The sequence below is a fragment of the Sminthopsis crassicaudata genome, chromosome 1, assembly GCF_048593235.1.
Source record: "Sminthopsis crassicaudata isolate SCR6 chromosome 1, ASM4859323v1, whole genome shotgun sequence".
NCBI classification, from domain to species: Eukaryota; Metazoa; Chordata; class Mammalia; order Dasyuromorphia; family Dasyuridae; genus Sminthopsis; species Sminthopsis crassicaudata.
The window spans coordinates 387,919,190-387,945,993 of record NC_133617.1 but is presented as its reverse complement, the minus strand read 5'-3'; the positions used below and the strand labels follow the sequence as shown (position 1 = coordinate 387,945,993).

The following is a 26,804-nucleotide window of genomic DNA, read 5'->3' as shown; positions in this document are numbered from 1 at the left end:
ATTCTGGCTCCAGGGTCACATTGGTTCAAACGTCCAAGTCCTGAATCACCTCTAGCACTTGAACCTGAGAGAATATCAAATAATAGAGAACAGAAACAAATATAAAGGTCCCTTTCTCTCAATGCAAGAGGGAGAAGGAATATTTTTCCCCTGCTTGCCCATTCAGTTCATGTCTCCCATACTGTGGGGGAAGTAGGATCTTCACCCTCTGGAGGTAGTAGATAAGAGTTGTTGAAGAGAGAGAAGCAGAAAAAGATACTGGCTTAGTCTCACCAGATTTAAAGGCATTCAATACAATGAGGCTACCTCTGCTTGTGTGTTAGCTGATGAAGAAGCCTCCATGATAGGCAATCCAGATGTTTCCCAAAAGATATCAAATTAGGTATACCCAGTCAAGCCTGCATTTTACTTATATGTGTACATATTCTTTTCTCCAATAAATGCAAACTGAGGACAGGGACTGTTTTATTTTTGTCTGCATTCTCAGAACCTAGCACAGTGCCAGGAATATATAACAGGTGATTGATAAATACTTATTTATTTATGCTTGATTGCTTAGCATAATGAGGAAAATAAGAAGTATGTATTTTGGTACTTTTCAAGAAGACTATAATCTCCTTGGGCAAATGAGGCTACTGTGCCTGAAACATTTGGCAAACAATAAGTGTAATTAAATGCTAAATTGTGAAGTCACAATTCTAAAGACTATAGGTCAGAATAAAGTGAGAGAGGGTAGGCTGAAGTATTTGATTAATGATCTTTGTATGTTCTTTAGTGTTCACAATTTAAATTCAGTAGTTTCATAAACCATTTGTTAAAAGACTAACAGATGCTAGGTACTGGTGATTTACATACAATGAATAATTCCAGTTAAAATAGTTTTTATTTTACTACTCTTATAGATTCACAATAAATTGCTGAATTGGATTGAATTGATTTAGAGAAAATGTGGCTTTAGTATTCCTCCTAAACTGTCATGGGAAAGGTGGCTTCTAACATGACACAACATGACTTAGTTTTGTAATTTGTGGAAACTGAACATTGGGAAAACAGCAGCAAGAGAACCCACTCCTGATGCACAAAAAGTGACAATGATGTCTTGGATCAACCTCATCTGGCTCTGTACAATTTGGGTGTCTGCACAAAGTTTGGGATTGAGGAAACACCATTAAAATCTCATTATTGTATGTAACCTTCTGTTACCTTTTTTGGTTGTTCAGTCATTTCAGTTGAAATGTGGGTTTGTATTGTATCCTGTCTTTTAGAGCCCCCAAGTTGGGGTAACAAAATGTACCATTGCTTTCTAGAGCCCCCACATCGGGATGATTAAAATATACCCTCCTAGTGGAGAAGTGATGAGGTGGGACTCCTGAAGATGGTGGGAAAATGGAGTTTGTTTATTTCAAGGACTATCCCCTTTATATAATGTAACAAAACCAGCACTATGCACATGCGACCACATGAACAACTTGCTATTGTACATAGTTTGCCACCAGGTATCACTCTTCCTCCTGCTATCACTCTGCTTCAATAACAACAAAGGTTGTCACCACTCCCTGACTGCTCAGGAAGGCCGAGAGCCCTTAGTGGATGGGGAGCCAAACCAGACATTGTCAGCAGGTTCCCTCTGGGCTGAAGTCTCTTATACTTCACCCAGGAGTTTCCCCACTGACTGTGACCCTCTACAGGTTTTACTCTTCATGATCCCTTTTAGGGTTTATTTTGCAAAGATATTGGAGCTCTAGCTCTAGCTCTAGCTCATCTTACAGATAAAGAAACTGAGGCAAACAGAGTAAAGTGACTTTTTCAGAGACATACAGCTAGTAAGTGTCTGAAGCCAGATTTGAACTCAGGTTTTCCTGATTCCAGGTCTGGCCATAGCACCTCAGCTACTCCACTCACCTCCCTTAGAAAAGTGATAGTCAGTTGATAAAAGTCATAGAATGTTCACAGAATTCATGACCCTATTTGGAGACTTGTTTTGTTACTATGGAGCAAAAATGTACTCTTAACAACCCATATCAGACTCAGATTCTCTGTCTGCACTGCTCTTATGCTTAATTATAGAAATGGAAACAAATGCTTGAGTTATAAGGAGTCTATTTCCAGCTATTTTAATGCCTTGACTCGTCCTGGAGAGGCTCTGACTTTAAGGAAAAACAATGACAGAGAAAATGACAGTCCTCAAAGGAACAACAGGAAGAAATGCTGGATTTGGATTTTTTTAAAAGCATGGTTGGTATGCCATCTTTGTCATTTTTCCTTTGTGACAAACTCTTGGAGCCTCTATTTTCATCTGTAAAACTAATATAGTTGGACTAGATCAGTGGTTTCAAATCCAGATAAGAAGGGGTGAAAAGATCTCTGTAATCTGTATATTGACTTTAAAAACTCTTTATTGACATTATCTAAATTCTTTTTTCTTTATTTTGTATTTCCCAATTGCATTTCAATCTGGTTTGGGAGACCTGTGACATCTCTAGACTTGGTAATCAGTCAGGTTCTTTATCATTTGAAACTTCTATGTGAGGATGACTGAAACACTGGATCAGATGGGTTTACTGTGGTCTTTTATAATAATATAACATAATTCAATAAAAATTGAGGAATATCAGTGACTAAGATGGGGAACTAGTTATATAATTTGTGATTATATCATTTTTCATAGAAGGTTGATTTTGGAATCAAGAAAATGTGGATTCAAATCATTTTTGACATGTATTTTCATATGCAACAACTTTTTGTTTTTAAAATTAAAAGGATAAAATAAAAGCATGAAATTCCTGAAATATAGTACAGGATTTTAAAAAATGCTTTGTAATTTTCTCAGATGTAGTACTTTCCCTGGACTCTAAATAATATTTCTCAATTATCTGATATATCTATATCTATATCTATATCTATTTTCTATTTGGTTATTGGCAAATTACTTTAACTTTTGGTGTCCCAAGCAACCCTCTAAGACAACCTTACAAACTTTGCATTAGATTTCATTGCTGTAGGGAGTTTTCATGCTGGAAGTTCCTCAGACACAAATTTAGAGCACTCACCTACCTCCGCCAAAAAAAAAAAAAAAAAAAGGAATAAAAAATTTCAGAAGTAGCTCTCTCAAATTGGTATTAGATATCAAATTTAGTTATCAGTGACCACAAGAACTTTCTTCTTTGAAAATTTCTTACTTGAAATTATGCACAGCTTGTTTGAATCATCTTTATATCTATGATTCTCTATATAAGAATGCTTGGCATACATAGTAAAATAGATTTGGGATTTTCCATAGATTAACTTGGAGTGATTTATCTCTTGGGGTGTTTGTTTTAGGATTGGCTTTCTAAGATTCTTGAGGTTCTGGGTCTGTGAGCTGGTCCCACAGGTCTAACTTCTATCCTGATTCCTAATCAAAAAATGTATGTTTTGGAATTGTCAACCCAAATGATACCATTCTGGAAAGGGATAAATGTGTGTGGTGATGTAAATATTAGATTTATAACAGGAGAGCCCATAAGTACAATCAATCAAAATGTTTCTTTCCAACATATATTCTCTTCTGGATGGGAGAATGAGGTTCCCAGTGGAAGAAAATGGCAGCATTGTACAATGGACAGAGTGATGAATTTGGAGTCAGAAGAACTGGGTTCAAATTCTTGGACAATTCACAATACCTCTCTGATCAGTTTCTTTGAGTATAAAATAATGGGATTAGACTAAACAACCTTGAACATCCATTCTGACTTTGAAATTCCCCCACTAGTGTTATGGCCACATGCATTAGCACTTTGCAAGAGTGAGGTACAGAGAATCAACAAGTAGTCCTATTCCAAGAAAGGGTGGGTACAGGTCTAGAAATGAGGACCCTGTCATCATGCTGTGTGTAACTCGTTTTTCATAGATCAAGTTATTATATCTTAGTTTCCCGTGTTCTTGAATCCTGTAGGTCAGTGATATATCAGTTTTGCTACTTAGCAACCTTATGGTGAGCAGTTTGCATTCTAAGCCAATGGAGAGGAATGACTGAATGAATGAGTGAATAAATCAATGAATGAATGAAAAAACATTTAAGTTCTGACTTTCTATGTACCAGGAATTTTGCTATGTATTGGCAATTTTAGTTGGGAATTCAACACATATAATAGAAGTGGTGACTAAGAGAATTGGCCTTGGAACTCCAGGGATGGTGACTCTTTATCTACTTGAAGTTAATTGACCTGCCTTTTCTGAAGCAGTGGATTTGATTACAGTGCCCAGAGTGAGAGGTAGAAAGAGAGGGGGTAGGGTGAGGTGAGGATATATTTGAGCTGACAGCAAGATACCCAGACTAAATAGATGGAGGGCATATGAAGGTGATTTGGGGCCAGCTAGATACAGTGGAGTAGATAGATTTTTGTCTCATTCACCAATCAAGATAGCTGAGCTTGGGTTCAACCAGATGAAGTATCAGTTCAGGATAAGACGGCAGGGAGTTCAAATAGACTATATAGAAAAGCTGTTGAATAGATAATGTACCCAAGGACAATTTGGAAACTGCTAAAGTCATCAGGAGATCATGTTATTCTTGCAAATCATTAAGTCACTACTGAGAGGTCCTATTTGGTAACTGATATTAATACTGGACAGTTCTTTTTAGATGCAGGAGGATAGCTAGAAGAGGAAATGTATGTTTGGTGCTGAACAGTGATCTATAGAAATGCTGGTCTTCAGCAACAGCAACATCTACAGAATTTTGTTTTCTCTAAGTTTTTCTTTCACTTGCAAGAAGTTGATCTAAATCAATCTTCTTACTGAATGTATTTTCAGACTGGATTTTTCCGCCTGCCACAAGGAGACTATTTCATTGAACCTGTTAAAATGCATCCATTGGCTGAAGGAAAGCATCACCCACATGTCATTTACAAGAGACAAGTACACCTAGATTCTCTGAAGAGGAAGTGGGGATCTCCAGAACAAAAAGAACCTGCTTGTGGATTAAACGGTAGGGGGATCTTTTTTTTTTTTTTTTTTTTTTTTTTTTTTTACTGTTTGAGAGGGATAGTTGGAAGTTGATGCTGAAAGTAGAGTCTTTAGGAATGAAGATGTTTATTCCAAATATACTCTGATTTGTTTTTATGTTGTTTTATTTTTTATTGTTTCTCCTTCATTAAGAAAAATTATTTCTATTTACAGGCCTTGTCACTAAATTATCTCACTTGCTTGTGCTAAAGTTTCTTCCTTTGTGAAATGAAAGGAGCTTATAAGCTCTCTGAACAGAGATGCTATTGAACACAATGGCGGCTTATTTTTTAAAAGTAAAGACATATTTCAAGAGATATATTAGGAATAAAAGACTTGTTGATTATTTTTAATGTTACAAGTACAAAAACTTTTAGATTACGAGACAGCTTTTTACATGTTCATGTAATAAGAACTAGATCAGTAGCTCTCAAAGTGTAGCCTACAGATCCCTGGGAGTCCCCAAAATATTTTCAGGGTATCTATGTGATAAAAATTATTTTTATCATAATATTAATACAATCAAATTTCTAATATGGTAAATATTGATAGCTATAACCCACATAAACAAAATTCTTCAAAGGTCCTCAATTTTTAAGAGCTATAATGGTGTCTTGAGACCAAAAAATTTGAGAATCACTGGTCTAGATAAATATTTGACAATAAATGGCATACATTTAGTAAAGAAAGAACTGGACTTGATATCAGGGAACCTGGGTTTGGGCTTGAAATCCTGCTTGGACACTTATTATCTATGTGATCATGGGCAACTCTGTACCTCATTTTCATCACCTGGATAAATGAGGATGTTGGAATCTCTCAGAGGTGTTGTGAGGAAAGTGCATTACCTGGAAATGATATATTTTGTTGGGTTGTTTGATTATTTTAAAGGAAAAAAAATTGGTCACCCACTAGGTGGCAGTTCCAGTTATCATATTATGGCTTAAGTATTGTTGAAAACTTTCTTATTAATTTTACTTTGTGTCCATGCCATGGTGTACAAACTATATTGTGCCACATGCAGGGCATCCATCTGGCTCCACTGATGCTTCCTTTCATCTTGATAATGGGGATAAATTTTTGGAAATAATCTGGCTAAAACCTCCTTTCTTTAGTATTCAGGAATGCTGAAAATGATAATCCGATGTCTACTGAGATTTTGAAATTGCTATGAGAATTATAGGATAAACTTATGTTTCCATGTGTACTTTATTCATTCACATCAACCTGGTGCTATGAGTAGTACTAATATGATTATTTACATTTTCCAGATGGGAAAACTAAGACTCAGACATAATTCATGGCCACACAGATGGTAAATTTTCAGAAAAAGGACTTGATCCTGTGTGTCCTTTCTTCAATTTCTGTGCATTGTCCAATACCTTTAGTCTTAAAAGAAGATCAGGGGGTTGGGGTAGAAAGAATATATAATATTAGAGGAGAAGGAACCTGAATTACAAGAGAGAAATTGGTTAACAATAAGGAGACTAGGAAAAGGCAACAATGAAAAAGGCTTGGGTTAGTCAGTCATTCAACCAGCTATCTATTAAGTACCTGCACCTACAATATGCTAAGCACTAGGAATATAAAGAATGGCAAATGGAAGTCTGATCTCAAAGAGCTCAGTTTAATAGAAGAGACAGTGTACAATAAACTATTTACAAAGAAGAGATACACAGGGCAATTTGTAGATAAATTTAGATGGAAAGTATTAATGATGCAAGGGATTAGGAGTGGCTTTCTGAAAAAGGTGGGAATTAGCTGGGATTTGAAAAAATCTAGGGAATCCAGGAGGCAAAGAAGAGGAGGGAGGGAATTCTAGACATGAGGAACAGACAGTAAAGATTTATAGTATCCGAAAATGGAGTATCTTATGTGAGGAACAACACAAAATTAGAAAACAAGAGATAGTTGTAAGAACAAAGGTAAGGATATAAGTTGGCATTTACATTAATTTCTCTGAGACTCCCCTCCCCCAAATGAGAGTACTAGCAGTTTCTTGAATGTATTCTGTGGTGCTATAGCAAAATAACTTCAGAGACTGAGAGGTATTCTTTGCATCATGAAGACAGATTGCAGTTGAGGCATCTTGGTGATGTAGTAGATATAGCACTGGTCCTGGAATCAGGAGGGACTTGAGTTCAAGTTCAACATCAAAATCTTGATATTTACTCTCTGTGTGTGATTCTGGACAAGCCACTTAACCACACTACTTCATACACACAAAAAGATGGAGGCTTTCATCTTTGATTTACTATCCATATAAGTTATTGCTTCCTTATTTGACAAGCTGTCACACAAAGAGCCAGAGCTTTTCAAGGGCATTGCCATGTTTGGGGATGTCCATGTCCCACTTGGAAGACTTTCCTCCAGGTACATACATTTTTGTGTGTGTTGATACTCCACAAAACATTTCTGCCTTCAGCCTTAATCCATATAAATTTGAATGACCATACTCGCCATTATTGTTTTTTCACACTTTTTAATAAAATCTAATGAAAACTTATATTGTTATTCTTTCCGTTTTCTTTTTATCTTTTTTGATAGGGTTCAGATAGAAATGTAATGTTCTCACATATCATGCTTGTATTCTTTTATGTTTAAAATGTAGTGAATTATTGTGCAGATGGGTTAAGTGATTTCTTTGTGTTAATGAATAAGAGTTTTGAGATGAGAATCAAATCAGTGGAAAATATTCACTATCCAACATATAGAAACAAATCATTGTAGCTTCATAGTGTTTGACAGGCTCAAAGACCATAACTACCAATGTAAGGAACCTACTATTAGACCAAAAACTGAAGAAACTGAAAATTAGGTTGGCAGAAATTAGGTTTAGATAAAGATTTCATACCATATGCCACCATGAATATATGACCTAGATATAAAATGTCACATCATAAATAAATTAGAGGAGCAAGAAAAAATACCTTTTATAACTATGGGCAAAGGCAAAGTCCATGACAAAGAAGAAATAGAGATTCTCATGAAAGGTAAATGGACACATTTTTTACAAGTAAAATCAATATAGTTAAAATTAGAAGGGGAACAGTTAACTGGGGATATATCTTTGCAGTAAGTTTCCTTGATAAAGAAATGGTGTCCAAGATATATAAGGGACTGATTAAATTATATAAGAATGACAATCATTGCTTTATAGATAGATGACAAAAGGATATAAACATACAGTTCTCAGGGGAATTGTCTACCAATAAACATGAAAAATGCTTTAATGTTATTAAATCATCAATAGCAAGAGATACAATAATTAATATTTAATAATAGAAGTAAAAATTAAAATGACATTGCATCTCACTTCTATCATATTGGTAAAGATGAATACAAAGGAAAATGATGATTATTGAAGGGCTATGGAAAAATAGGCAGTTTGGTAAACTGTCTCTTTAGAAGATACCTCTTTTTATACCAATTGTTCTTGATATTATTGTGTTGGTAATAGGTTTTCAATAAAGAATGATTTTCTATGTAGATATCAAATGCTGTGGCACAGTGGTTCTCAAAGTATGGTAGTGAGTTCTCTGGGGATCCTTAATACCCTTTCTGGGGATTTGTGAGGTTAAAAGTATTTCCATCATAATACTAAGATATTTTAATTCCTAATATGATAAATATCAATAGATATAACTCATATGAAGAAGTTATTTGCAAAGAGGAATGTCTTCAATTTAATTATAAAATCTTTCATTTATTTACTTTTTTCACATACTTTTCTTTTTAAATTTTGAATTCCAACTCCTTCACCTTTCTGATACTCTCCTTCACCAATGTGAAGAAAAGCAAAATGTCATTAATTATACATGCGAAATCATGTAAAAATGCTCCCATATTGGCCATGTCACCAAAAAAAGGAAAAAAAATACAAAAAGTAAAAAAAGTTATACTTCATTTTGTACTCAGAGTTTGTCATTTCTATCTCTTGTGTTGATAGAATTTTTTTTATCATGTGTATTTTGAAATTGTCTTAGACCATTGTATTGACCACAGAATGCAAGTCTTTCACAGTTTATCATCATTACTACATTGCTGTTACTATGCACAATGATCACCTGGTACTTCTCATTTTATTTCTTATCAGTTCATGTAGGATCTGTTACATTTTTCTTGAAACCACCCCTCATCATTTCTTATAGCACAATAGTATTCTATCACAATCATATGCTATGACTTGTTCAGCTATTCTCCAATTAATGTTTCCCCTCAATTTTCAATTCTTTGCCACCATAAAAGAGCTGCTATAAATATTAATTTATGTATATCTTTTTTCCTTTTTATTTGATTTCTTTGGAGTATAGACCTAGTAGAGATATTTGTGGGGTTAAAAGTATGCAGAGTTTGATAGCCCTTTGGGCCTAGTTCTAAATAATTCTCCAAATTGGTTGGAACAATTCACTCTACTAACAATTTATTATTGTACTTATTTCTTCTTATTCCCAGCAGCATTTTCCATTTCTGATAAATGTGAGATTTAGAAGTGTTTTAATTTTTATTTCTCTAATGCATAGTGACTTTGAGCATTTTTCCATATGATTATAGATAACTGATTTCTTCTTCTGAAAACTGTTCATATGTTTTATCCTCAACAATCTTTAAGAATTTAAAGAAGTTCTAGCATATTTATTATGCATAGATCTATTTTATGCATTTACAGTATATTACTAACCCAAAAATGTACAACTCAAAGGTTTTGTGATTATCAATAAAGTAATGTAAATGTTATAGTAAATTGTGGCACTTTGAAGTGGTTTTTCCAGCATCTGGTGAACTAATAATGGATTTTTCTTTATGCCCATAAAACTGCTTGATATTCCTTTTTGGCTCCCCAACTAATATCTTGTTTTCTCTTAAATTTTTATAGATTTTTTTTGAGAATACAAGCTTTAAATGTTTTGCATGATGGGCATAAACATTTAATTGAACTATATTTGTTGGAGGAGTTATTACTATTCCCATTTTTTGGTAACAAATATGTAATACTTTCTGTTAAGAAAGATGAGATCAAATGCAATGAGCAACCACAATACCAGAGGACCAAATGATGAAATATGTTATTTACCTCTTGACATATAGATGATGGACTCAGGGAGCAAAATGAAACATGATTTTTCCTTATGGTTAATGCACGAATTTCTTTTACTTGACTATTCATATTTGTTACAAGGTTTTGCTTTTCTTGTCTTTTTCCAATGGAAAAGAGGTAGAAAGAAAAGAAACTGAATTTTCATTAATAGAAAAATTAATGAAAAACTTAAAAGTAGATAAAGTTATGTTTGTATCTGAGAGAAATTTAATAGAATGTGTTGCTAATAATATGAAGCACATTGAAATGTTTAAACCAATAATTATGGATTTTAATGAACTTACTATTTTTCTACTTTAACAGTAAAGTTAGAGTTTGTCTCTTTCTTTGATGTAATAATTTTGTCATTTATCATCATTATTATATTACCACCAACTTCATTGTCCTTATCACCTGCCTCACTATTGCTTATCTTTAATGACCTCACAGTGAACTCAATCTTCTTCTAGTTTATTTGCTCTTGTTTTCTACCAGTGGATTCCCAGCTTCAAGCTCATGCATGATAGAATATGAGAAAAAATAAGTCTGAGCCCTGGATACCCCAGTTTATGAACCACAAGAAGGGAACCACCAAAGGGGTTCCCACTGAGTCAAGGTGAACCAACTCTATTTTTTGAATTCTCAGCAGGAAAGACCATACTTGTAGCAAGTGGGGAGTAAAATATCAATCATATTTGCAATAGTAATAAAGAAAACAGAGATAGACAATGAAGAGGAGGAAGGCAGCTCAAGGGAGAAAGGTAATAGTTGGAGACTGGAATTGAGAGCACTTGGACAGCATGGTCCTGTATTGAGAGGAAGAGTGCCTAAGGGCGATGGTTTTGGGGTCCATTTTATAGAATTTTGATGCTGATAGACCATCCCTTATCCAACTCACCTAGGATGAATTCATTAACATCAAAATCATCTTAAAGTTATTAATGCCACTCTAGAGATCCTTATTTTACATAATATTTTTTTGCTATGCAGGCCTGGAATTTATCTGCAATCTTCAGACTGAGGGAAGTTAGTGGGATTGAGGGCTGCTAAAATGAGGTCTATTTGATTTTCTCTAATTTAACACATAATTTCAGGATGTGGTTTCAGTTAATTTGAGATGGTTTGCAAGTGCCTGCAATGTTCTCCTTTATACTCTTCCTATTATTGTTGTTGTTTGTTCTTGATTTTCAAAGAGGACAAATGACCTTGTATTAGCTATTTATGTACTATACTTCCTAGAAGTGGGGATGAGGGTCAAGAGACTAGAACAAGATATTATTTCAACATAATTACTATAACACTATATGAATTAGAGATAAGAGATTTTTTTAGTTAAAATTTCTCAGTGTAGAAGAAGTAACAGTAGATGGAGTTTTGGGTCTGGAGTAAGAAGAATTAAATTCAGACTTTCTCTCAGATACTTACTAACTTATTATCATATTAGGATTATGAGAGAATCTATCTTGCAAAGTTATTGTGAGGATCCAACAAAATAATATTTGTAAAAAAGCATTTAGCACAATGCTTGGCACATAGTAAGTTCTTTGTAAATGCCTATTCCTTTCCCCTGCCCTTCCTCAATATCCTTCCTTCAAGGTCCTTCAACCTCATCGTTTTTCCTTCATACTTGAAGAGGATCCATGACATCACAATGTTGGGGTCAAGGTACAGTGTGTTCAAGTCCAAATGAACTTGGAAGGCTCTACCACATGTCAGGCACAAATAGTCCATTGGAACATTTGGGATGGAGATGTTTCCAGATTTGTGCATCTCCAGTTTCATTTGTGCTATTGCAATTCTGCTTTGCTCATAGAGTACAGAATCTTTTTTGAAATGGGCACACTGTGATGGGCAATTTGTGCCAATATGTCCTGTGCCTCAAATTGATACTGAAGTTTTTCAGAGGCCTTTGTAATGCCCTTGTATCACTTCATCAGACTTCCCTGTAAGTACTTGCCTTATGTAATAGTCTTTTAGATAAAAATATATTTGACACTTAGGCTTCGTGTCCAGCTCATCAGATTTGCACTCTCTGCAGTAGAGCTTGAATGTTTGGCAAATCAGCTTGAGAGAGGATCTCAGTGTCTGGTAACTTATTTTCCCCTGATATTATATCAAATATTGCTTCTTTCACAAAGCCTTCAGTAATTCCCTCAACCAAAAGTGATTAACCAATCAATCAGTTGGTCAAGAAGTAGTCTCTATGGTAAAAACTTATAGTACCTTATTCATCTTTCTTTTATTATTAGTTCTGGAGCTCTCAAACACCCTGTGATAATGAAGAAGAGTCTCAAACTAACCATCTTTAGAAACAAAGCTTGTATTACACACACATACACACACACACACATATATACATACACATACATATACTTGTATAGACATACTTACACAAACATATTTGAGTACATAAATGCATATACATATACATGTTCAGGTACAACACTCTTATGATTTGGTTTGTTAACATTACTTGTGCATATATCATCACACACTTAATTATAATAGATATATATCACTATACAAACATTAATGCATACACATATGCCCTTCCAGCAAGTACAACACTCTTATCATGATTTGGTTTGTTAATATTACCTGTACATATACTATCACACACATAATTATATAGACATACATACTTATACAAACATATTTGCGTACATAAATGCATATACTTATACACATATAACACTTATCATGATTTGGTTTGTCAGTACAGATATTATCACACATACTTACTATAACACTATATGAATTAGAGACATACTTATATAGACATACATATTTATACAAAAATATATGCATACACATATGTTCTTCCAGCAAGTACAACAGTCTTATCACGATTTGGTTTGTTAATATTACCTGTTCACACATCATGAAACAATTATTGTATCCTAACAAATTTGTCCAAACTTGTCACCTTTCTACCACTGCATTTTGTGTTTCAGATTTGAGGCTTGAACACATATTGAGATAATGTATCTCTCTATAGGTTTTAGATATATTTTTTCTCTTGACTTTACTACAAAGTATCTTTCTTATAGTTTTACCCACCCTCATCCCAATTTTTTCATCAGTGAGTAGATATAAGTAAGATAGTTTAAGTTTTGTGATATGTTTTTATGTGTTTGAGAGTCTATTCAGTTCCACATTTTAACCAGGATTACATTGTAATGAGTCATAAAAATAACACATTTATCCTCGTTTTATTTGGCTCCTAAGCTTATTTAAAACACATCATTTAAAATTTTTCCAAATTGCCTGCTGATATTCACATCTTTTTCTCATTACAGTAGCAGGAAATGTATCTTTAATAAGTAAAATATATCAAAGCAACGGAAGCTAAAATGTTGGTGATTTTGAATCAAGATGAACAAAGCAATAGTTTAGGTAGAAATTATCAGGGCTTCCCAAGATGTCAGTAGATACAGTAGTGAAGAGAGAATGAGACTTGAGATCCAAAAGACCCAAGTTAACACTTTTTCTCAGACACGTATTGGCTGGGTCATCCAACCTCAGTCAGATTCAGTTTTGGCATCTGTAAGATGGAAATAATAGTAGTACCTATCCCCAGGGTAGTGTGAAGATCAAATGAAATACAAGTAGATAAAGTGCTTTGTGTGTGGCATCACATAATATTATTACATACTATTATCTTTTATTAATTACCACATACTATTCTTATTTTCACCTCTCTTTCCCCAGTGGAAAAACCTCCTACTCCCAATCTGTGATGTTGGCCAAGTAGTTCAGTATTTATAACTGCTCAAGGGTCACTTTCCTGATCAATCCTAATCAACAGTGATTTTTCTCTTGTTCTGTCTTTCTTCCTTATTAATGGTCATTATCAAGGAGCCCAAAACAATCTAATCTACTTTCTCTGTCTTTTTTTTAAGAATTTATTTTTGTAAATGATATGTAAAGATAGTTTTTAACATTCATTTTAAATTTTAAATAGCTTTTCATTTTTTCAAAACATGCCAAGATAGTTTTCAACATTTACCTTTGCAAAATCTTGTGTTTCAAATTTTTCTCCCTTCTTCTCCCAAACCCCTTCCCATAGATAGCAAGCAATCCAATATAGGTTAAACATGTGCAATTCTTCTAAACATATTTCCATATTTGTCATGCTACATAAGAAAAATCAGATCAAAAGGTGAGAAAAAGAAAAAAAAAGAAGGAAAAAAACTCAAGCAAACAAACAACAATAACAACAACAAAAAAAAAAAAACAAGATCCACCTTCAGTATCCAAAGTTCTCTCTCTGGATGTGGATGGCTTTTTCCATCACTAGTCTATTGAAATTGCCTTGAATAATCTCATTTCAACATTCTTAATTTTAAATAAGTCTTTGAGTTCCAAATTTTTTTCCCTCCCTCCCTTTCCAACCAGCAAAGCAATCTGATATAGGTTATACATCTGCAATTATATTAAACATATTTCCACATTAATTATGCACTTTTTCTTTTAATCTGTTCTTAGTCCAGCTTCTTGTTTACCTATAAGAAAAACCTGGGTTTTCCATCTCAAATCTACTAATTCATAGCATTTGTATACTGAAAAAGTGAAAGCTATAGGCTACTCTATGTTATATGTCCAAATTGCCAAGAGATAGACAGATGGAACATTTGTCAAGCACTTAACTCTATGTCAGGCTCTGTATTAACACTTGAAGGACCAGGGACAAATTACTTTATTTCCATGAAGTTCTTTTATATATATGTGTGCATAGATCTTTGTCTCTATTTAGTTATATATACATACATATATATGTGTATGTATATATACATATATATGCATGTATATCTGTACATATTTGTATATATATATACATATATATGTGTGTGTATGCATGTGTGTGTATATAGATAGATAGCCAGCCTGTATAGGCTATTAATCTATATATATTGACATCCACACTCTCATACTTCCGTTAATATATATCAGCAACAGATAGTCAAGAAATAGGCAGGGGTTTTGATTTTGAACTAGTATCTGAGAGTGGACGGCCCTAAGTCTTATGACAAAAATAAGAAAAGACATTTTGGTCGAACTGGGAAGTAAAGGGCTGCTGAGTAAGGGAGTTCTAAAACAGTTGTAATCTGAACATCATGGCTCTTTGTTGAATAGTACCTTCTCTCCCTTATTGTACTTGGAATTAGGAAAACCTAAGTTCAAATTTTGCCATTCTGATTCACCAGCTTTGTTACCATAGGCAAGTAAGTCATTTAACATCTTCAGCCCTCAGTTTCTTCATCTCTAAAATCGGGAGAATAATACAGTACCTACTTATAGAGGTTTTATGGAGCTTAAAAGAAATAACAAATGCAAAATGCTTCAGTAAAAGACTATATACATTTCATTCTTTATTATTGGAAAGTGAGCTGTTGGTGGACCCAAAATTTTCTGAGTTACAATTCTGACTCATTCAAATTCAATGACCCTAGGCAAGGAATGGACCTCTAGGCAACCCTATACAACTTCAAGTTGTAGATCAGATGATAAAATACATTTGTAGGGAAATTTCCTCTCCAGATATTCTCTATGCCAGTGAAATCATAAGTCTAGTACCTTTTACTGAATTAAGGTTTACACTGTTCAGTTACATTCTCTTAAATTTCCAGTACCTTTGGGCTAAGACAAATCATACAATTATTATCAATCATTAATAGTTTAGTTGGAATTAGTTTATTAGATAATTTTCTAATGACAGAAATTTTTTTAACAAAGCTAAAAGGTGGGCCATCAGACACTGTCTGGAAAAAGGAGGCTTGCCTAAGACAATAAGTTGGTATATAGACCACATATATATACCAGGTGCCTAGAGGAAGATAATGGAAGGAAACATTTCCTTTATTTTTACAAAGGGGACACAGGACTGGTGGATTGCCCTAAGTGACCTTTGAGAGTTCTTCCAGGTCTAAGATCCTGTGATTCACTATAAATGTGTCCATGTATGTGGTTATTAAAAAGAAGGGCCGTGAAGATAGTAGTAGAGACAACCGATCTAAACTGATTTTAATGGTCTCTGACCAGTATGATCTTTTTCTGTTGGGATTAACAACCATGAAAAGATTTTTAAAAATGAGTCTGATGTAATTTTATATTTCATTTAGTTTTTTAAATAGTAACCCTTTTACTGACTCTCTGTGCCATGGACGATTGTCCTTCATTATGCAGTTCTCTTCCCTCCCATCAGATACCTCTTTTCTAATACCTAACTAACATCCTAAGTGTCATCTCAGTAAATCTGTATGATCAGAGTTGCACACTTTGGATAATTCACACAGCAGAGAATAATTTAATGATGTTGAGGCTCAATTCTTCTCTCCAACACCTACTCTGTTCTTTTTGGCATTCTTTATTTTTTCATATCCATAATTTGATACTTATCTCTGCCACTTAATCTATAATAATACTGCCTCTTAGGGTCTGAAACAGCTTTGGCAGGCTAATCCTTCAAGAATATGGTCCCCTTGACTCTTGAAACTTTTTTCTCTGGGAAATAAGTTCACATATGACATAGCTCATGACATATAACATGACATATGACAGGGCTCCCCAGCCCGCTCTAGGCCCAAGGCAAAGACAGGAAGATGGAGGGAGAAGTAAGACAGTCAAAGGCCAAGTCAGAGAGGGTGAGGGAGCAGGATAGAGAAGGCAGGAGCCATGGCAAATGCAGGAGGAGGGAGATACGCAGGGGCAGATTAGGCAAGAGAACAGGCCGGGCAGGAGAGTGTGGGGAATAGAGGGAGATAAGGTGAAGAACTTACAGGAATGTATGAATTCTTTTTCTGTGTTTTATTTTCATTGTTTCTGTGTTTCCCCTGTGACCTGTATAATATGTGCAGGCCCATGTGCACTTGAGCCTTGGCCACCTATATCTGAAGCCTGAAGGCCTGAAGTATTTGCTCTGAATTAGTCTTGAATTGAATTAGTCTTGAATTATTTTGAGTTTGCAGCATATAAAAGTTAGGGCTTTTGTGTCTGGTATATGTAGGCCTGAGGGGTTAATATAAAGGTGTGACTTTAAATGCTACACTAGGTATAATCAAGTCATCTCTTTGTTATAAAATATTCTTTGATTCACTTCAGAGAATGCTGGCCTGTATAGAATATAAGTTCAACTCAAGTCAATAAGTATTTACTGAATACCTTTTCGCATGGCATTATAGGTAGGTGCTGGGAATACAGACACAAAATAAAAACATTTCCTTTTCTCAAGGAGTTTGATTTCTATTAAGGTGTGGGAAATAACATGTACATAGATGAGGAAATATGGTATTTAAAAAAAGAAGAAATTAAGAATAACTGAGGAGAAATCAGGAAAAGTTACATGAAAGAGTTACTGCTTGAGCCAAAACTTGAAGAATTGAAAACTGAAAGGCAAAGTTGAGGAAAGGGTAAGAGGCAATGCAGTACAGTGGAAACAAGACTGGATTTGGAGACCCAGAGTTCAAATCCCACCTCTCACTAAATCCCTATGTGACCTTAAGCTTTGATATTTCTTCATTTGTAAAATGATGGAATTGGATTAGATATCCTCCAACATCTTTTACAGCTCTAAATCTTTGATCCTCTGAGAACATTATAGACATGGGCAGGGGGAGAGCAGATGGAAGATGAAATGAGAGTTTTAGAAAAAGTTAGTAGTCTTAGATTCCGTGGAATATAGTAGACATAGAGGTGAGTCATAGAAATGGAACTAGGGAAGATATGTTAGCAGCAGATTTCAAAAGGATTAAATGCCTGGCTTAAAAGCTTATATTTTAACCTAAGAGCATTAGGAAGCCATGTAAGGTTTTTGTATAGGAAAATGAAAATGGTGAGAACTGTATTATAGGAATACTATTTTGGTAGTTTTATGGAAGATGGATTAGAGAGGGGAGAGACTTGAAGAAAGGAGGTCAAGCAGGAGGTCATTGCAATAGCTGAGTCAGAGAGAGTGAGGACCTGTGATAGGATGGTGACTGAGAGTCAGGAGAAGAGTATGATACATGTTTTGGAAGATAAATCAGTGCATTTGGCAAATGATTACATATACCTTTGTCAGAAGGAAGAGTCATGGTTACTCTGAGATAATGAATTTGAGTGAATGGGAAGAAATTTTTTTAAAATAAAATTTTTTATTTTCAAAACCCATGGATAGATAGTTTTCAACATACACTCTTGAAAAACCTTGTATTACAAATTTTTCTCCCTCTCCTCCCCCACATGCTACCTTGGATAGCAAATAATCCAATATATATGTATAATTCTTCTATATATATTTCCACATTTATGATGTTGCACAAGAAAAATCAGATCAAAAAGGGAAAAAATGAGAAAGAAAACAAAATGCAAGCAAACAACAAAAAGGTGAAAATACTAAATTGTGATCCATACTCAGTCTTTACAGTCCTCTCTCTGGGTGCAGATAGCTCTCTCCATCGCATAACCATTGAAGCTGGCCTAAATCACCTCATTGTTGAAGAGAACCAAGTCCATAATATTGATCATCACATAATATTGTTGTTGCAGTGTATAATATTCTCTTGGCTCTGCTCACTTCACTTAGTATCAGTTCTTGTAAGTCGCTCCAGATATCTCTGGCATCATCCTGTTGATGGTTTCTTATAGAACAATAATATCCATAACATTCATTCTCCAAGTAATAGTCATCCACTCAGTTTCCAGTTCCTTGCTACTACAAAAAGGACTGCCACAAACATTTTTGCACATGTGGATCCTTTATGATCTATTTGGGTTGGGAAGAAATTCTCAACAGAAATAAGCAAGTTTGAAAGAGTGGGCTGGGAAAGAAAAAGATTAGTGCAGTTTTGGACCTGATTGAATTTAAGATGTTATTGGGGCATCCAATTGGAAATGGTAAGTAAGCAGTTATTGATATGATGCTAGAGTTTAGAAAAGACCAGTATACTCTCATTCTATTTCTTTCTGTCTCTTTCTCTCTCTCTATGTTTCTCTCCTTTCTCTCTCTCTCTCTCTCTCTCTCTCTCTCTCTCTCTCTCTCTCTCTCTCTCTCTCTCTCTCTCTCTCTCTTTCTCTCTCTCTCTCTCTCCCAAAAAAAGAGAATTCAGACAGTGTGGAGGAGAACCAGAAGACAGATGTCTTGATAAGAAGGAAAAGGGAACATTTCAGAAGGAAAGATGTTTTTATGTCAAAGATTACAGACAGGAAAAGAAGACTGAGGACTGAGAAATGTATACAGGATGTAGAAGTCATGAGGTCATCATCTATCTGTCTCACAAAGTTTCAACACAGTGAGTTAAAAAGATCAAGAAGTGAGTGGAAATTCAGGAAGTAGAGGCAGAAATGATGTTGGTTGGCATTTGAGTAAGAGAAAAGAAAAAGAGAGACTACACATTTTTGACATTTAATAAGTTCTTATGATTTGAACACTCTTGAAGGGGGCAGTTGGAATTAACCTCACCTCTTGTATAAAAATTGATTTTAAACTAAGCCAGAACTATCCTGCCTAAAAAAGAAAAAAAAAACATATTATAGTAAGTTATAGTAAACTTCCACCTTAAGATCTCTCATTCTTCTTCCCACCAAGAATGAATGTATTAAAACATTAGAATTTTAGAACTTGAAGGGACTATGGTTCATGAGAATACATAATTCCATAGTCATAGTTGTGATTGACTCAGACATATAACTAATTTGTGCTGGAGCCAGATAAGAATTCATTGTTTCTATCAGTTTCTATCATAAACTATCAGTTGATAGTTTAAGGCTCTTCCTGCTATGAGATACTTTTTCCTATCTCAGAAGCATATTCCTGAAACGAGACTACCTAGAGGGAAGCAGGTACATGCTTAAATGAACTGCTGGTCTTGCTATGTTCTCATGGTGGAGAACTTCTACTTTCAGAGTGGTATTCAGAGAGAATGCCACATCTGGGATTCTCTATTTGTCTTCAGTTAACAGCAGAAAAACACTCTAAAACCTCTTACCTTGTCAGTAACTTTTGTCTTTTTCTAATTTTCCTAATGATTGGATTACATTAAGTACCAGGCTGCAGATGGCATTTCAGAGGCTCCTTTAAAGGGATCTCTTATTCTACTCTGCTCTTGTACTTTTCACATTTTAATTATTTTATAAGGCCTCGGTTTTGAAATATGATAGTAAAGTTTCCTTGAACATTTGCCTTCATCAGATTAGAAGATAATGAGGGAGAATTTTAGTAATCAGTTAATCAAAAGAAAGGGGAAGAGAAGACCAGAGTTAAAATGTATAGCTGAAGTTGATATGTGAAGAGCAAATGGTAACACAGTTTGTTTCTTCTATTTAGATATTGTTAGAATGCCTCTTCAGAACATGGAGATGACTCTGAATATCTATCTCTTTTTAATTTAAATTTTTTATTTTTAATTCTAAATCCTGTCCTTTCCTCAACTTCCTCTTCTACCCACTGAGAGTGCAAAAATATAATACCCATTATACATATGTGGTCATGGACAATTTATTTCCACATTAACCATTAAAAAGCCAAAAAATTAAGAAAGTAGACAAAAACATTCATCAATCTGTATTCTGAGTCTATCAGTTCTTTCTCTGGAGGTGGATAGCATTTTTTTTTTCACTTGTTCTTTGGAATTATAATCCATAATTGTATTTGTCAGAGTAGCTAAATCTTTTAGTTTATCATTACAATACTGTGGTTAACATATATAATATTCTCTTAATTCTGATCACTTCACTTTGCATAAATTCATGTAATCTTTCTGAGATTTTTTGAAGCCGTTCCCTTCAATCAGTTTTTAATAACACCATCATTTTCCATAACAACCATACACCAAAACTTGTTTACCCATTACCTAATTGATGGTCATCCTCTCCACTTCCAATTCTTTGCCAAAAAGAGCTTCTATGAATATTTTTGTACATATGAGTCTTTTATCTTTTCTATAGTTTCCTTGAGGGACCTAGTAGCAGTACTGCTGGATCAAAGAGTATGCACAGTTTTATAACCCTTTTGGTATAGTTCCAAATTGTTTTCCAGAATGGTTAAACTATTTCACAACTCTATCAACAATCTATTTTTCCATATCCTCTCCATAATTTATTATTTTCCTTTTCTGTCATGTTAACCAATCTAATTTATATGAATGAAGTAGTATGTCAGAATAGTTTTTATTTGCATTTCTCTAAATTATTGGTAATTTAGAGCACTTTCCTCCCACATAATTTTGAATAGCTTTAATTTCTTCTTCTAAAGACATGCCTCTTCAAATTCTTTAACCATTTATCATTTGGACAATGGGTCATGATTTTATAAATTTGGCTCATTCCTTATATGTTTGAGAAATGAGTCTTTTATCAGAGAAACTTGCTGTTAAAATTTTCTCCCAGTTTCCTGTTTTTCTTCTAGTTTTGATTTCATTGGTTTTGTTTGTTTAAATTCTTTTAAAGTTTAATGCAATCAAAACTAGTCATTGTATCTCCTTTGATTCTATTACTTATTTGGTCTTAAATTATTCCCTTATTCATAGATCTAGCAGGTAATTTTTTTTCATTGCTTTTCTAATTTGCTTATATTACCCTTTATATTTAAATCATGTAGCTATTTTTGATCTTATTTTAGTTTGTTGTGTGAGATGTTGGTTTATGTCTAATTTCTGACAGATTGCAATCAATCCTGAATTTTCCTGTGCCCATAAGTGGCAAGCTCTATTAGATCTCATGAAGCTTAAAAGACTTTGAGTACTAGCCTAATGACATCTGTGATCTGAGGACTAATGTAGCTCAGTACTGAGAAAAGGGAGACAGTTTAAGAGATACTGCAGACTCTGGATTAAAAGAAACTAAGTTGAATTCTACCACTAATGACTACTTTTGGGTTACCTCAGGCAATTTCCTTCATTTTTTTTCTCAGTTTCTTCATTTGTAAAATGAGAGAACTGGGTAATGAATTTGTGATGGTCCTTTTCAAAATATAGGTATGGAAAATCTGCATTCCCTGTTGGTAAAGGGAGAATTAGTGCTGATAAAATTGGAGAGCTTTTGAAAGGAATTTGCTTGATGCAGTAAAAGAGAGAAAGAGAAAGAGGAGTGAGATGGAGAAGAGAGAGAGATATAGGAGAGAGGAGAGAGAGGAAGGAAAGAGGAGATAAAAAAAGAGAGAGACAGTGACAGAGGCAGAGAGGAAGAAACAGAGAGAAAGAAAGAAATAGAAGGGAGCAGGGAGGGAAGAAGGAAGGAAGGAAAAAGAAAGGAAGAAGGAAAGAAGAGAAGGTAGGCAAAAGAAGACATAAGCATACAATATATCAGAAACAGTAAAGATCAGCACTGGGGCAGCCACTTTGTACATTTTAACTGTGTTCCACTTTATCCTTTATGATCTTGTTCTGAAGCCTATCTTAAGTAGCATAGGATAACGGCTCTAGGCTTTCAAAGTACCACAAAGGTTATCTCATCCAACTCCCTCACTTTACAGATGAGGCTACTGAGGGCCTGACAGGTTAAATGAGTTGCTCAAGATCACACAGATAGCAAGTGGCAATGCTGGCATCTTTTTCCATTTCCCCTGCTGCATCTCTAGTCTAACATCAAAACCAATCTTTTGTAACAAACTTCTTGGTTTAGCATCGACTTTAATAACTTTTTCCCCTTGAAATTCTCAACATTTTGGAATTCGCTCTATTATTTAGCAACTATTATTTGGTTAATATTTCATTCTGTCCTCCCCCCCACACTTTTATTTGTATCTCTTTCACCCACCATTCCTTCATCAAATACCAATTCCCCAGAACAAAGTTGTACTTTTATACTTTTCCTTTCCTTTGTATCCCCATAGAACATCTAGTACTACAATACTTTGCAGGAAAGTCATTGCTCATTAAACTGTTGTTGACCTATTAATTTGCTTTATGTATCCTTGGGGCTGTGTAATTCAAAAACAATCAAAAACAGGGATAGTGGAGTAAAGGACCATCCAATTTCTTCCTTCCAAATAGTGTTGGGTTTTAAAATAGGCATGTAGTACTGTCTCTCTATTTAATTTTCTTCTCCCTGTACTTATCACTCTCACCTCATTTCATGGTCTAGGTTTCATCTGAAAGTAGAGGGTCAGAGTGCTTATGGATTCATAAGGATATTAAACAATATGTTCTTGTATGGCTTTCCTTTTTCCTTTTAAAGTTTTATCATTGTCTTTTGTTTTTACACTATAATCATTTCCCCTTGATATCCTGAGTCTCTGCCACTGAACCATTCCTAGTAAGAAAGAAAAATATTTAAAAACACAGCTAAGCAGCATAACATCAACATTGGACAGTGTGTTCCTCATCCCACATCCATAGTCCTTATATCTCTACTGAGGGGAGGACAATTTGTTCCTTTATCAGAACATAAGATCATGGCTCTAATGCTGGAAAGAATCTTAGAGGACCATCTGTCCTTGGCTCCCATCTGTCCTTGGCTCCCATTATGTATTATATTTATTAATATGTGTGTTATATTGCCCTTACTAGACTATAAATATCATAGGGCCAGGACTACTGGTTTTCATTTTAGATATGAGGGAACTGAGATATGAGATATGAGGCAGTTTAACTAACTTGTGTAATGTTGTACATATAGAAAGAATCAGAGGTAGAATTTGAAACCATGTCTTTTGTCTCCAGAGCCAGTGTCCTTTCCACTCCATTAGAACTTTAAAAACTGATATTGCTTATTATAGTTCATCACAATTAACTTTTTTTAGTGATAACATTTAATTGTTTACATTTCTATAAATTACTGTATTTTGTTCTCATTCTGCTTACTTAGCTTTGCAACAGTCAATATAAAACTTTCCATGTTTCTCTGAATTTCTCATGCCATTTTATAGCATACCAATATTCTATTATATATACCATAATTTGTTTGGCCATTATACATATGATAGGCAACTGTTCTGCTTGTGATTTTTAAAAATCATCATAAAGAGCCTCATGTTGTTACTTTTCAACCAAGTTTTACAAATTCCCAAAGAGCTTACTTCAGATAAACAAATTGACTTTGATGGTTTTCAGATTTATTTCAGAAATAGAAATCACCTCTCCCAATTTGAAACCGGAAGTTTCTAAATAACAAAAATAATTTCAATCCCAAATGTTCATTTAGCTCCTAAAGGTTTTCAGGATGCTATGAGGAAGTTATTTTAAATATTCTTAACTCCATTTTACTGATGGGAAACTGAAGTTGTAAGGGATTATGATATGCCTAGAACCACATGGCTAATTAATGTCTGAGGTGAGATATAGGCAAAGGTCTCCTAATGCTAAGTCCTGTCCTCAATCAGCAAATCAGTTGAGAATTTCAGAAATCAGAAATCAGTAAAGATTGACTGAGCTGCTATTAGATATAATGAATTGAAAATTATAAAAAATATGGAATCTGCTACTTCAAGACCTAGAATAATAATTTATACATAGAAAAGAATTAATAAATATTTGCTGTATTTAATCATAATTTAGTTGAGGAGATAAAATATGTGCCAAGATGGCTAAAAAACTGAGTAATAAATGGTCATTGTCAAATTACAGTTGTAAAGCTGTGGACAGTTGATTCAGTTGGAAAACTTTATTAGAAGTTTGGAGGTAGAAAATGTTTTTCCCAATGAGGTTATTAGGGAAGGCTTGAAGAAAGAGCTAGGTTTTTAGCAGTGCCTTCAAGGATTCAGATAGGTAAAAAGGAGAGAAGAGAACATTCATTGCAGGAGAGAAAAGAGCAATTCCATTCACTTTAAAAGCATTTGTTAAGCACTGGCTAGACATTCTGTTCAGTGCTAGACATACAAAGTTGAAAAATGGTAGTCTCTATACTCAGTACTCTGGAAACTCAAAGTTTCCAGTTTATTAGAGTGAATATCATGTATAAAAATCACCTTAATAGAAAACAGGGTATGATAGAGATTCATAGCCTAACTCCCCTCTTTCTGTTGAGAGTATGACCATCACTCCAATTACCCAGGTTCCCAACTTTGGAGTTATCCTGGACTCCTTCCTTTTCCTCATCTCTCATAAACAATAAATGGGAAGTATTATCTATTGTACTTACACTGTATTTCTTGCAGTTCGTCTTCTTCTCTCCACTCACATAGGCAATATTCTACTCCAGGCTCTTGTTCTCTCTTTCCTTGGCTAATTTCGGGAAAGAGAATGGTATTAGTTCTGTGATTTCAGTGGCATAAAGAACAATTAGGTGACTAAGTTTACCAATGTAATTCAATACTTTTTTCTGTACCCTATTTTCTTAGAGTTTTGCCTAATTCACCAAGAAGTTAAATTGCTTGCTTATAGTCATATAGCTTGTACATATAGATTAAGCCTTCCAGGGGGCTTCTTATAATGTCATTGGAAATCTCTTTCCATTTCCCCCTCCCCCTCTCTTTTATTCCTGTAATTACTTTTAACTACTTATTTGTCCCACAGCCTGATTAATGTCTTTATTTGCAAGAAACAAACATTTCTATCCCTACGCATTTGAACTTCAGCAGCTGGAAATCATGTAAATGACTGTGAAATTTTTTTATAGGGAAGTAAAAAGGAGATTTATGGGAAAGAGCTGGAAATTGTCACTGTGTGCTGTAAAAATTATCAATATACTATACAGTGAACACCAAAAAAGTCACTATAAAGAAAAAAAGTAAGTTAATGATGTTTAACTATCTCTTCCAGTCCACTGAGCACTAAACTCCTAAATTGAACAAGTAAATTCTCATAGGTTTTTACCAGAGCTTATGTTCTTAGCTTTCCTTTTTTATATTCTAGGCTTTTTAAAATGCTATTTTTATAAATTCATAAATTCATACAAAGTTAGTTTTCAACATTCACCTTTGTAAAACCTTGTGTTTCAAATTTTTGTCCCTTTCTCCTCCCTCCCTCCTTCCCCAGACAGCAAGTAATTGGATATAAGTTAAATATGTGTAGTTCTTCTAAACAAATTTCCTTATTTGTCATGCTGTGCAAGAAAAGTCAGATCAAAAGGGAGAAAAAAAAGAGAAATAAAAAAATCAAGCAAACAAACAACAACAAAGGTGACAATATTATTCTTTGATCCATGTACAGTTTTTTTTGTTCTCTCTCTCTCTCTCTCTCTCTCTCTCTCTCTCTCTCTCTCTCTCTCTCTCTCTCTCTCTCTCTCTCTCTCTCGATGTGGTTGACTCTTTCCATCATAGTCTATTAGAATTGCTTTGAATCATCTTATTGCTGAAAAGAGCTAAATCCATCACAGTTGATCATCAAATCTTGTTGCTGTGTACAATGTTCTCTTGGTTTTGCTTACTCCACTTAGCATGTACATGTAAGCCTTTCCAGGCTTTTCTGAAATCATCCTGTAGAGCTTGATTTCTTCATAAATGTTTCTTTCTAACCTGCTGCTTTTTCCAGCTTCACTATTGCAGTAAGGAACTTGGTCGTTCACTCAATCTCCCCATGCACTTCACATTGTAGTACTTATGATTATTTCACCTTCTTTGCCCACCAGTTACTGTGTTTTGTTGATTGTTGTCTTTGCAACATCTGTTGTACCTCATCTCTTTTTTTCTAGTCTTGCCACTCCCCATTTTTGTTTAGGTTTTCATTGCTGCTAAACTTGATATCTCCAACTCTCATAATGCCTCCCTTTATTCAAGGTTCATTTCAGGCAGGCTCATTTCATTGCTTTCTGTGACATCTCCAGGCTTGGAAAGGCTATATAATTCCAAGAGATAAAGGCAGGCCTGGGTTTAAGTCCTGCTATAAAA

At 34.4% G+C, this 26,804-nt stretch overlaps 1 protein-coding gene across 4 annotated transcripts in view; it reads left to right on the top strand.

Annotated features, from left to right (window-relative positions):
- The window catches only part of ADAMTS12 (ADAM metallopeptidase with thrombospondin type 1 motif 12), a 510,414-nt gene that overhangs the window by 150,717 nt on the left and 332,893 nt on the right, over positions 1-26,804 (top strand). For all 4 annotated transcript variants that reach the window (XM_074279497.1, XM_074279496.1, XM_074279499.1 and 1 more), the window contains one exon: positions 4,795-4,969. In XM_074279497.1, the coding sequence (XP_074135598.1) occupies positions 4,795-4,969 (175 nt within the window). The remainder of the gene's footprint in view (positions 1-4,794; positions 4,970-26,804) is intronic.